This window comes from Aplysia californica, unplaced genomic scaffold (genome assembly GCF_000002075.1).
Source record: "Aplysia californica isolate F4 #8 unplaced genomic scaffold, AplCal3.0 scaffold00029, whole genome shotgun sequence".
NCBI classification, from domain to species: domain Eukaryota; kingdom Metazoa; phylum Mollusca; class Gastropoda; order Aplysiida; family Aplysiidae; genus Aplysia; species Aplysia californica.
Window position 1 is genome coordinate 1,505,341 of NW_004797299.1, and position 14,112 is coordinate 1,519,452.

The 14,112-nt window shown below is 39.3% G+C and overlaps 1 protein-coding gene across 1 annotated transcript; it reads left to right on the forward strand.

The window, feature by feature from the left end:
* Window positions 1–230: 230 nt before the first annotated feature.
* LOC101845824 (glutathione peroxidase 7) lies at window positions 231–12,578 on the forward strand. The gene is made up of 4 exons (XM_005091386.3): window positions 231–725; window positions 3,905–4,054; window positions 10,122–10,236; window positions 11,712–12,578. Exons 1-4 carry the CDS (start codon window positions 525–527, stop codon window positions 11,915–11,917), a joined length of 672 nt encoding a protein of 223 aa, XP_005091443.1. The 5' UTR covers window positions 231–524; the 3' UTR covers window positions 11,918–12,578.
* Window positions 12,579–14,112: the final 1,534 nt, after the last annotated feature.

Below are 14,112 nucleotides of genomic sequence, written 5' to 3' on the forward strand. Positions count from 1 at the left end.
TGTGTGTGTGTGTGTGTGTGTGTGTGTGTGTGTGTGTGTGTGTGTGTGTGTATGTGTGTGTGTGTGTGTATGTTGTGTGTGTGTGTGTGTGTGTACATTCTATACACCGGTACCCAGAAACCTTGAGTTAATTCAGAACGTTGTTTATGTTGTGAAACTAATATTTCACGAAGTTAACACAATCTTAGTATAAAAGCTGACTGCTAGAATCTGCAATACTTGTCAACGCAACCATTTATTTCCGGTGCCACCTAAACAATAAAACTAAAACGCGATCAATAGGCCTAGCTTTATTGAAATCAATGAAAGAGTCGACGCTTGCGGACTTTAAGTTCTAAAGAATCTCATAGTTCTGGCTTAAAGTGCAAACTGAATTCCTGCACTATATTCTCCACAAATTCTAGCTTTTGTCAGGAATCTAAAAGTTGTGTTGCGAACGTTTGAACTGTTGTTGAAAGTAATTGATGCAGTCAAGGAGGTCCAAGTCTACGTGGCCCTCGTTGGGAGAGCAAAATTGATCAAAGATGAAGTGTACAATTTTTCTTTTCCAGCATTTGCTTTGTCTGTCTTTCCTCCTATTCATTTCAGTTACCTCAAACAAAAATGAGGATAGTATTTCTTTTTCCCATCTGGATGAAGAAATTCCTGAGGAATTTGATTTTTACTCATTCTTTGCTGTGGATATAGACGACAACATCGTTTCCTTCGAGAGATATCGAGGACAGGTAAATGTGCTGAAAAAAGTATGACTTTAATAGTCCTAGATCTATTGTTATGGCACCTTCTAATCTAGTACAAGGAACCATAATATTATAAAGCTGTTTTGTTCAGATATAGATCTAGATCTATATAATATATTGATATTTGTGTGCCAATTCTTGTTACGTACAGTGTCGTACATCTGGTTGTGACTGAAGGTTGTTGGCACTTCTGGCGCTGTCACATCTGACACAAAAATTCCTCCTTCTTCTGTCCCTGGAGCTTTCATTGAGTAGTGGCTGCTTGTCCACCTACGGGGAATCGCATTCTGAAGAAATGCCGACCCTGATGAATGTTAAATGTAAGGCACAGTAAGGCCATAACGTTCCGACAGGGGAGATGGGAAGCTGTGGAGAAGCGACATGTGCAATACGTTACGCCGGAGAATAGCCATCGATCCATTGACCAGCGTGACGCCGGAGAATAGCCTCTTGCTTGTTAAAATGACTTTCTGGGAAGTCGGATCAGTACTTGTTAGTTTCACAAAAGAGTTGTGAAGATTTTTATTTGCCAGCCATTGAACTTATAATGTCTTACAGCTGGCATAGAATGGAAACTTGCAAGATAGCAACAACAACAAAAATATCATCATTAGTTTACCCAAATTTTGTACTATCATTTATTTACCCTAATTTTGTACCTTATATATAAAATACACTCCTGGTAAATGTGTGTGAGTCAAGAATTAACGAACAGTTTCATGACAAAACATGTCAAACACCACTTTCGAAGTTTGGCCTAGTACTGTTGTATCTAGAAAGGTGAGACACATATTTCAGGATAAACTTTTTTCACAAACCTGATTTTACCTGTAAACCCAGTTACTGGCAAGTGCCGATGAGATCAGCACTTTCTTTGCCACCAGCCTGTACTGCTGATAACATCAGCAGATTATATGAAAATGGTCTATACAATCCCCTGAAATATCGATGCTATGAAAGTGCACCCTGTAGTTATTAGGGCTCTTTTTGAGCCAGAGAAACGCAAAAGATTGTCTGTTTTACTTAGAACCACTGGTGGCAGCGACTCTGCTAATCAGCGAAAATGGCTTCTTCAGGTCCTGGGCAGTTTCCGAAACGGTATTCGCGAACCCCTGAACCGATGCTGAACAAAAGTGCACAATTTTAAAAAGGAGGACCTCCTGTATTTTAGAACTCTTTTTGAGACGGAGGAACACAATAAAAGATAGTTTGTTATTTGTAAAATGGTGCGTGCTGACCAAGAGCGGTGAGCCGAACTATAGCTGTACCGCGGCATGGTGCGGTTATTTATTATAAACGAGTAGCTAAGCGTGCAAACCAAAAGCTGTGACGGCTGACCGACCGCTAGCTGTTAGAAAGCCCATGTCTGGATGAAAGCTTGTCTGTTCACACCGAAAGCCGCATGCTCAAACACATACCGAGCCATGCTAGCTAGTAGCTCTTGCGATTAGTTGAGAAGTGGTGGGTGCTACATAATGTGTAGGCCTACATCAGTTTAGTGTCGACAAAAATGGCCAGCACTCCAGATGAATGGCCTGCTTGTATGTTGCTACATTTGTTGGAACCATCAATTATTAATGTATATCTGACACATACTTTGGTATTATAATGCACCCATCGGGCCAACAGAAAAAGATCCCATGCTCAGTGCCATTTTGATGTAAATGGCCAAACTCATGTAGTATGTTCATAACTGAGTTGGAACTACAGAGGTAGGGTCTTGGGTAAGACAATAAACTGCATTCCATTTTGAGGGCTTGATGTTAACTGCCCCGTCATCACAGGCAGTGCCGGTATACTTTAAAACGTTAAAATGTCCTTTCCTTACTTTTTAAAAATCTCTTCAGCTACCCTTCCTTGTTTCCTATCTTTTTCTCCTGCCGTGGGGGTTAATGACCTAACTTTGTGTCGATGGAGCCATTAAACACAAAACTCACCCCCCCCAAAAACAAAACATAAAAAAGCAAAACCAACAAAAAACTACATTTTCTTGCATGAATGACCCTGCCTTCAGGAAATTCACGAAATCAAAAAACTGGCTATAAAACAATACTCCTTTAGTCCAACACTGTCTGTAGAGCTCATTGACTCATCATCATCATCATCATTGTCATCATCATCATCATTACCATCATCATTGTCAACATCATCATCATCATCATCATTTCCCTCATTGTCGTCGTCATCGTCATTGCCACCATCATCATCAGAAAAGAAACTACAGCAGCAATAAATTAATAGTTGGTTCTGCCGAAAGCAGCATCTGATTATGAAAAATGACCGTAAACACAGTGGTATAACAGGAAAAGGTAATAATTTATGTTGGGTGAATTTCAGTGTGTTGGAAAGTATGATTTGCGCAACCCGGTACACCTATTTTTAGATCTGACTTCGATGGGAAGATCTGGGTCACGATGAGGTTCAATTGGAGCGGCGATAAATACCGAAATATTTTCTGCCGCTCGTACCAAGCTGCATGCGAGCATGCAGAGCGAGCCCGTGGCTTTTGATGTGCACACTCTATAGTGGTAAAGAGACCATATTTTCACGGAGTAGCTACGTTTCTGGTCGCTGCTTTTGGTCTGCACTCACTAACACTGCGGGCAGCCAGAATTCTGCAAGCCAGTGAAAATGGCTTTGTCAGGTCCTTGGCAATTTCTGAGTTTCCTGGAAGATTTGAAATGTCGAAATCATTTATCTTTTCAGCGTTTGTTATATATAGCTTTTTCAAAGAGCCTTCCAAATATATGGTTTTCTGGTCTTTGTATGCTTATCGTATGAACTCATTTCTTACTTCTAAAGGTGCACCCTTGTTCCTAAGACTTGTGTAGAGATCTGATAAATTTAAAGGAAGAATCCAATATGATAGATTTCATTCATTAGCGAATGTCAACCAAACCTTACATTATGTTTACTCTAAAACCAAAGTTGCTCCAGATTATTCAGTAAATTGGCGAAGAACAGAAATGTTCATAATTTTTTCAAAACTGGAAAAATGGACTTGCCACGTTTTGTCGCAAATGGGACCTCTGAGTTTGAAGGCTATTTCCAATTACAAACTTCATTAACTGACATGTTTAAAATGATATTCTGTGGAACTGTGTAATTCTCTCTATGAGGTAAATCGGCTTATGTGTTCATCCTGTTGTGGTTTTGCTTTCCAGGTGACGCTGGTGGTGAATGTTGCTAGTGAATGTGGTTACACTGACAACCACTACAAGTCTCTGAATCTGCTGAATCAACTCTTTAGGGAAACCGGAAAGTTCAACATTCTGGCATTTCCGTGTAATCAGTTTGGTGGTCAGGAGCCCGGGGTAAGCTTTTGTTTAATCATTCAGTTCTGAATTCATTACTAGCGACTAGAAAAATATCCTAGCGATAGCAGAATACGTCTCTAACAAATTCCAGTACTGTGTCTCAAAGAGGAAAGAAAGGGTCATTTTAAATAGACAAGCTAGTCAAGATGTAAAGTCATGAGGTTTTCATCAGAGGTCTGTTTCTTTGTTATCTTGGCCTGCATCTCTCTCTACACTAATGTCCTGAAATTTGTTGTTACTGATGTTGTTAGTATAGATTTTTGTCAAACTCACTCCAACATTCAGACCTAAATCATCGTCATCATTGCCTTTTTCTCCCTGGATCAGGATATATATAGACTTTGGAGTGCCTCAAGGTTCAGTATTGGGTCCAATCTTGTATACGTTATATACGCAGCCGCTTGGAGCTGTGATTAGAAAGCACAATATGAATTATCACATGTACGCTGACGATACACAGTTATATAAATCTGTTCCACCATCAGATGTTGAAACCTTGCTTACTACGATGGGTCTGTGTATTGATGACATCAAAAAGTGGATGGTTGATAATAAGCTCCAGCTTAATGAAAATAAAACTGAAATTCTGTTATGTAACCCAAAGAAAAGCCATATCCCCGTAGACATTGATCATATTTGTACTGAAAATGAAACACTGTATTTTACTAACAAAGCAAAAAATCTGGGAGTGTATTTTGATTCAAAATTGTCAATGGAACATCATATCAATTATTTATGTACCATTTTATTTTGTGAATTGCGTAGAATTGGTCATATGTCTATGTTTTTGAACGAACACTCGTTGAAAACGCTCGTGTCATCTTTCTTGTTTTCACGCATCGATTATTGCAATGCTTTACTAGCTAACTTACCAAATACCTTTCTTCACAAGTTACAAAGTTTTCAAAATCATGCTGCTAGGCTTGTACTAAAGAAAAAGAAGAGGAACCACATTACTCCCATGTTAAGAACGTTGCATTGGCTTCCCGTGTCAGCTAGAATGTCATATAAAATTGCAATATTATGTCATAAATGTGTCAATAACAAAGCTCCCTCATATCTTAGTGATCTCATCCAGATTTATGTTCCATCTAGATCACTAAGATCAGGCGACCAGTATCTTTTACGAGTTTCTAGAAAAGGCGGTAAAAAATTAGCTGAAAGATCGTTCGCCCACCTTGATCCGTCAGTTTGGAACTCTCTTCCCCAACCCTTGAGACATACAACATCTGAGTCTAAATTTAAAAAATCTTTAAAGACACATTTAATGACATCCTTTTAAGTCAGTAGATTCATGTTCAGTACAATGTTATGTAATGTCTATGTATCCATTTATGTATTTTGTGAATTGCAGTGTATATATTATTTTATTCTCATTTCGTGACGATGTGTAATCGTGTGCGTGTGATAAGCAAGTAGATATGTGTGTGTGTGTGTGTGTGTGTGTGTGTGTACGTGTGTGTGTGTGTGTGTGTGTGTGTGTGTGTGTGTGTGAGTGTGTGTTTGTGTGTGTTTGGCATACACGTGTGCGTGTTATGTGTTCGTGAGTGTGTATGCGTGTGTTTGTGTGTGTGTATATGTATATGTGTGTGTGTTTGTGTGTATATGAGTGTGTGTGTGTGAGTGTGTGTGTGTGTGTCGCGTGCATGAATATTTTTCTTACATGCATTTATGTAAAGCGCCTAGAGCTGTGTTTACACGGGAGTGGGCGCTATAGAAATGATCTTCATTATTATTATTATTATTATTATTATTATTATTATTATTATTATTATTATTATATAGGCCACGAACAAACACTTTCCACCTTTCCCTATCCTGGGCGAGTCGCTTGATGTCACTCCATGTCTTCCCACTTTCTGTACATCCTTTTCCGTGACTCTTCTCCAGGTTCCACATGGTCTTCCCCTTGATCTTTTACCCTGTGGGTTCCAATCTAACACTTTCTTTGTTATGCAGCTGCTTGACTTTCTGAAAGTGTGTCCATTCCATCGCCAACGCCTTCTTCCCACCCCATCTCTAACTGGGCTCTGTCTCGTTCTTCTTAATACATGTACTTCCTCGTTGGTGATCCTGTCTGTCCATCTGATCCTCAGTAGCTTCCTCAGAAACTTGTTCAAGGAAACCTGGATCCTGTTTATGCGTTCCATGTCTCACATCCCTCTGGCGTTGACTAGATGACAAGGACACGTTGTTACTTGAGTGAGGCATTGTGCTGCCAAGAGCGAAATGCTCGCAGCTAAAGGGATTTGAAAACAACAACAACAACAACAACAACAACATGTCTCACATCCATACAACAGGACTGACTTCACATTTGAGTTGAAAGTCCTCAGCTTTGTTCGTATCCCTAGTCCTCCAAATCCTGTTCAAAGAAATAAATGCTGTCTGTGCCTTTCCTATACGAGACTTTATTTCAGCGCCTGTTCCTCCCTCTCGGTCAATTATAATCCCAAGATAACAGGAGGATTCGATGTCTTCTAGTGCATTTTCCTCTACTGTGGCCTGCTCCTTTCGTAGTGCATCTATCCTTAGGACTTTTGACTTCCGGGGTGGATCCTCAGTCCAACAGACTCTGATAGGCTGTTTAAAATTGTGGTCTTTGCTTGCAAATGTTCCTGGGTGTGTGGAAAAAAACGCCAAGTCATCTGCAAAATCCAGATCGTCCAACTGTGTCCATGGGGGTCCACTGTATGCTATTTCTGTGTCTTCCGGTAGTTTCCTTCATCAGCCAGTCGATTGACAAGATAAAGAGAAAGGTGATAGTAAACATCCCTGTCTCACACCAGTCTTGATGTCAAAGCTGTCAGTGAGCTGGCCATCTTGTATAACCCTGTAACTTGTCTCTTTGTACATGCTCCTGATGAGGTTAACCAATCCCTGTGGGATTCCGTCATGTCTCAGTATCTTCCACAGTGTTGCTCGGTCTATACTGTCAAAGGCCTTTTCATAGTCAAGAAAGTTGACAATCAACTTGGAGTTCCACTCCAGGGACTGTTCCACAATGATCCCCGGCATGGCAATCTGGTCCGTGGTTGACCGTTTTTTTTCTCAGAAAACCAGCCTGTTCATCTCAAAGTCTTGGATCTGTTGCAGACTTGATTCTCTCCAGAATGATTCTGTTGAAGACCTTACCTGGTATTGAGAGAAGAGTGATTCCTCAGTAATTGTTGCAGTTGCTGAGATCCCTCTATTTTTAGGAAGTACCACAAGGTGCCCTTCTTTCCAGTCCTTTGGGTACTTGCTTTCTTTCTAGATCTTGGTAAACAACAGGAGAAGGAGGTTTGTCGTCACACTGGCATCTGGTTTTAGGGCCTCAGGTGGAATCTGATCAGGACCGGCCACTTTATCGTTGTTCAGCTTCTTAATCGCATCCTTAATCTCTTGCTTTGATGGAGAATCACAGCAGATTGGTAACTCATTTCTTTCTGGCAGAATATTTGGTGGGTTACTTTGTGGTGGTCTGTTCAAGAGACTGTTGAAATGCTCTTGCCAAAAATAGTTTTTCCCTCTTGGTCCTTTACAGTTACTTCTGGTATCCCATACTTTTTCAGAAAGAGTCTCTGTAGTCTGGTAAAGGATTCCCATGTTCCTTCCTGCTGCTGCATCCTCTGCCCTCTCTGCCAGCCTGTTCATGAATTCCTCCTTGTTATTTCTTAGTGAGCTCTTTACATCTTTAGCTGTTGGCCTGTACTGCTCCATTGCATCAGCTTTTGATCCCCTTGTTCTACTTGCATTTGTCTCTGCTTTCAATTGTCTTTTAATCCTAATCAAATCCATTGACCATTGACTAATCCATTCCTTGTGGTCCCATTTCTTCTCACCGAGTATTTCTTGACTTGTTGAAGTAAAGACTTCTTTGACCTTGGTCCAGTGCTTCTCCACCTCCATGTCCTCATCGCCAAGATCCGCCAAGGGTTGAAATCTGTTCCTCAACTGCAGTTGAAACTCCTCTTTCTTGTGTCCATCTAAGAGACTTACTTGGAACTTTGTTCTTTTGGTTCCTGTTCTGGTTCCAGCTTTTTGAGACGAAGCTTGAGTTTTGCTAACAGCAGATGATGATCCGATCCAACATCTGTCCCTCTCTGTACCGTGACATCTTCCAGTGAACACCTGAACCTACTTGAGATACAAAAATGATCGATCTGGTTCTCGGTCACTCCAACCGATGATACCCATATAGCCTTTTGGATCCTCTTATGGAGAAAAATAGAGCCTCCAATGACAAAACTGTTGAAAGCACAGATATTTGCAAATATCTCACTGTTCTCATTCATTTGTCTCAAGCCATGTTATCCCATGATTCCTTCATAACCTACGTTGTCCTGACCAATCTTAACATTAGCATCTCCCACAATGATGTTGACATCCTTCCTTGGTCATTTGTCGATGACCCCCTGGAGCTGGCAGTATCCTTGTCTTCATCCGAGGCTTCATTTGTTGGGGCGTCGATCTGAATTATGTTCATGTTGATGCACTTATTCATTGTAGTGAATGAAGCCACATGATCCTATCTCTCTGTGGTTCCCATCCTCTAAGTGACTTCTGTGCCTACTTACTCAAAATAATTCCAACTCCCTCCGCATGGCATGGTGCTTATTTTCCCTCCTAAAATCTGTCCAGACTGTTTTCCAGTGTGTTTTGCTGACTCCAAGTATGTGCAGAATGTATCTCTTCATCTCTTGTGCCACTTGAGAACTCTTTCCTGCTTCATACATGGTGCGATCATTCCACGACGCAATCCGGAGAGACTTGTTCTACAGAGAATGTTTCGGGTCAGAAGAGTCCTTTCGGCTTTGTCGGCTGTCCTTCACTGTTCCTGCTGATACAGAAGCTCCTCCGTCTGTGAAGACGGAAAAATAATAAGGCGTGTTTGTTAGTGTTTCTATAACTTTCCATTTTTTACTGGGTCGGGTAGTTGGCCCTCCACAAACTGGCACTTTTCGAGCGACCAAATTTATGCACCTTTAGTCACCTCTTGTGACACGCAGTATCACGGCAGGTGTATTCTTTGCTTCCCTATAGTAAAACTCTGGGGCCCCCACCTGCAGGGCGAGACACACATAAATGCATTTAATATATTTAAAATGATGATAAGGTAGATATATATCTAGACTAACTTCTACAGCAGAGTTAAAAATGACTCTACCCTGGTATTCAAAGTCTAAAAACAAAATACTGAAAAGGGCAAGGTTATTACACATGAATTCACCTCTGTATTACATATTCTGGGGGGAAAAAAGTTCTTTCAGGGTCTTTGAGTCAAATTTTATCGTCAGAGGGCCCCAGCATCCATGAATGGACGGTCTGTGACACCTGTAGCCTGTTAATCATAATTATTTTGTTTGCAAACAATTTTGAAAACTATGTCTTATTGTAAAAATGATCAAATTTGGAGTCGGCGCATCAAAATAATCCAAATGACTTGCAAGTGATTCTTTTTGTTGGTGGATTTAGAAGACCACAAAAAAGAAGTATTTTTACCAAGATTACATCCTTATCACAAAGAGGATGGACAACTATCAGTTTTAACTGATCATGTCATGGACCCCTTAGCGTTAAGTGGAACTGACAGTCGGAATCATTTAAAAAATAAGAAATTAGTAATTTTAATTCCCCCATTATGCTGATATCATACCCCGTTCTTTCATGGATATAGTGAGGAAATCTTATGTAGAATGTCTTTCCCAAAGGCACCACATCAGCCCCATCATGGCAAGGAATCATACCCAAGATGTTATGTTACGACTAACTTGAGTCTTGCAGTAGTAGATCTAGATGGTAGTTGATGTTGGTGGGGCCCCACCTGTTCGTCTTCTGGTAGTTCTTGGTTAGCCGATGTTACTCGTTTCGGCTTCAGTGAGTGAGTGACACTGAGATTACCCGCTACTTGCACGAAATCACATGAGGTGTCAGTCACGTGATATGCCCTTTAGGCCTACGTCACAATAATTATTATAAAGGTGCGCTTACACCACACTTGAGTTTGCCCTGCAGACTAACCACTAGGCCAACTACTTCATTTCTCAGAAACCAAATTTAATATTTTTTGGTTTTGTTTCAGACACTCAGAGAAATCCACAACTTTGCTTACAATAGCATGGGAGCTACCTTTTTACTGTTTTCAAAGATAAATGTCATCGGTCAAGATGTTCCCCCATCATGGAACTACCTCATTCGTGAGTTTTTGCTTATTTGATCTGTAATGTTTTATTCCTGTGACTTGTGTGATGGCTGAAAGTCCTGTTGAGTACTGTGATTCTTTTGTTTCTTTTTTTTTAAACTTATGTGCCAGTTTCCTCTACTCTTCTCTATTCATGTTGATCATGAACAAAATCTAAAGTATGTCCAATATACTTTTCATGCAGATGTAATAAGAATAGGTCTACAGTGCAGCATAAGTATAGCGAATACGTTGACAGAGAAACATGAATTTATCTAAAGGTTGTCCAAGTCCCGAATTTAGTCTTATGCATGTGTATTTTTTATAAAAACGAGTACATAACGCTATTGGTACATAACGAAAAGGGGACTTGAACTCATATCCAAGACCCACCACTCCTGCCCCCTCATTTGATACAGTTTTGATAACGGCTACTCAAGATCATATAGAAAAGTGGCTGTTAAAGTGATCACTGTGGTCTGGGTCTGCTGAGTTATAGTCACTCACTAGACATGAAAAAGTCAACAGATGATGTAGAATCTGAAATCATAATTTGGGAGGCATCATGGTGAACTCAGGTGCTCGTCAAATAATGAAATCAAAGAAATCCGTATCTTTCTTCCTGTTTGGTAATTTTTATCGAATTTTTATTTGTTTGCTCAACACCTTTTATGTCTGTTTTAAAGATACATTGTTGCGTGGACTTTACTGAAAAACTTCGATAACAGGCACAGAAAATGTAAATTTCCAGTTTCCAAGGACTCAAAAGCTTCAGAAGTCACCAAATTTTGCCCGCCAATTTCTTGCTAATTTGTGAGGCATCGTGGTGAAATCAGACGCTTGTCAAAAATGAAATCGCAGAAATTGGCAGTTTTTATCAAACTTTTGTTTTTTGGCTCAACACCTTTAATGTCTATTTAAAAAATATTTATGTGTAAATTTTACTGAACAATGTTAAAAAATTTAAATTTGCAGTTGCCAAGGGCTCTTAAGGTAGTCACTAAACTTTGGCACCCATTTTCTCGCTAATTTTATATCTGAAACGAGGCGACCCCAAAGTCCTTCAACTGCAAATATTTTGACTTCTTTTCAAGATAGATTGATGTTTGTTCATTGAAAGTATGGCAAATGAACAAGTTTTAAGATGATATCAATAATTTCATATGCCTGAAAAATGACGAATGCCTGATTCTACCATGTCGTGATACATTTATTTCTGAAACCAGGTGACCACTACCTCTTTCAATTGCCAGTAGCTCAGCTTCTATTCTAAATAGATAGGTAATTTTTTCATCATAAGCAAGACAATTGAATAATTTTAAACTTTAAGATTATACTAATAACTCCATATGCTGGTGGGCACCTGATTCCGCCACGGCATGACACATTTTATCTTTCTATTTTATTTCCATCAAAATTGGTGTCACATATATTATATGTAGAACAATGTGTTTTCTGTGTTTATGCCACTTTTTGTTTGTGTGCCCACAGAACAATCGGGCCAACCTCCTACCTGGAACTTCTGGAAGTACCTTGTTGATCACCAGGGCAAAGTCATTGGAGCGTGGGGCCCCACGGTGAGCCCAGACCAGATCTACCAGTACATTGACAACGCCATTAATAAGATAGGCAAGGAGGATGCTGAAAAGGAAGAGGCGAAGCAACAAGAGACAAAGACAACCAAAGACGAGTTTTGATGAGTTCTGGCTTTGAAGCTGGGGATACAGGGTTACCAACATGAAATGAATGCCCGATTTGGTATTTTTTTCTTTTTACTGTGTTAGTCATGAAAAAAGGGAAAAGAGTGTATATTTGCATGCTACTATGTCGTTTCTTTACAGTTCCATAATACATTGGAGTTATATTCTAGAGGCGGAATAAGTTGGTAAGGAAATGTTTTTTTGGTTTTTTTTGTTCAATCAAACTGTTCTGTGTGCTTGGGGCATGTTTCAGTCTACGCAGAGTTAATTTTTTTTACACTTTGTTGTCATGTTGAGATGCATACTCAGATCAACGTTTGATGTAATAATGATCTTCTTTTCTCTATGAATGCGGTAGTGAGTGTCATCATGAATTCACAGAATAAGAAAACGAGATCGTGAATGCGTGCATAATGATCACATTTTATTTGGATGGGTTGCAGAAACATGTGTGACAGCAAAGAATACTTCTTAAAAATATAAAACTTTATCTGGAACATTTGTGCCCTTTTGATTGTTTTATTCTCTATGTGCTTGCCTCAAACATGACTACACTTACCATGACACATTTATGACAGACCTGTTTTGTCTTCACAAGTCATTTCATTGATTTATTTTTATTTTAGGTTTGGTGAGGGGATTATGTAATTGTAATTTAGAAAATTGTACGCTCACATTTACACTACACTGATTTATGTCATCTAAAAGATGGGCTGCTTCAACTAGCCTGCCTGTTAGGCTGAGAGGGATACAACGTCCTAGCTGAAAGCTGGTGGGGGGAGGGGGGGGGTGTGTGTGGGGGGGGGGGGCTACTAATTGTGTAATATGACTTTGAACTTCCAGGATTGTAAAGTATGTTCACTGGGCTTCATTGTCTGCCGATCATTTTATTATATCACTTTGTGAATGGCTCAGAATAGAACAGTACTTTTACTCTGTTTCTCCACAAATATATGATAACAAATTACTTTAAGATGTAAAAATTACATGTGTATGGGCATTCTCCCATTATTTAGTGACAAAAAATTCAGTCTCCTATATCCTTTGTAACAATGGGGCGAGTTGGCTTTGACACGTGCCTATGTTCTTTAAGTACTGGAAGTTAGTAAGTGAATTCATAAACATTGATTTAATACTCTTTGCGCAGAGCTTATCATCCTGAAATTTGATTTTCTTCTCTCTATAAAATTATGTGTACTTTACTATCTGAAGGCCATTACGTGTAACACCCCAAGGTTGCATGAATATTGGTAATAGTAATATTACATGTATGTATGTTTGTAGTCAGGAGAGTCATCTTGCCTTGAACTTAAGTAATAATATTGAAGGAAAAATGATACCAAATTCAGGCCAGTGCTTCTGTTTTCAATTAATCTTTGACTGATATTTAGTTATGTTATGTATGCTGTTGAACTTGTCTTTTTTGATTTAGGTGTTACAGCTCTAGTGGTACCTATTTTATTAGATCCCCTTTGGTGGTTACTGTATGGATCGTTGAAAGGTGCTGTTTATACTTCAACATCTCCCATTTTTCGTTCATATTATTATGAAATTTCTCTTGTTGTTGTTTTTTTAGGGGGGAGGGGGGGGGGGGCGGTCAAAGTAGAGGTCATTGTGGTGAAGTTATTAATGCTGTTGCTGCACTCTGCTATTTTACTTTGTGCCTTGGTTCATTGAAAGACTTTTGATAAGAGAAGTAACTGCTTCTTTGGCTTGTCATTTTTAAGTCATGAGTAAGCTGTAAATGAAGTGACCTTTTTCACATCAACTCTTCCAGACATCGGTTTGCTGTCAGCAGCAACTGTATTAATCAGGTCAATATTTTATCAAAAAGATGTCTTTAGTATTCTTATGTTGAAATGGCTTGAGACTATAAACTGCTATTGACTCTTCCCATATTTGTGAGCTGGAAAGGTGGTTTTTCTTAATTAAATTGGTTATTTCTATACTATCATGTACAAGTATTATTCTAGCAAGTCTAGTCACCAATCAATACGAACATACCGTATTCTCCTTGAAATGTTCATTCAAATGCGAAGTTTACACATGGTTATTGGATGTTTGGTGCTTTCATGTCGATCTGCTTAATCAATGTCATAAAATTGTTGGGTTAAAGTTACCTTTGTTTTGGCATAACATTCAAGGTTAAACAGAACACCTAAGACTAAAAACCCTCAGAAAACCACAAATCA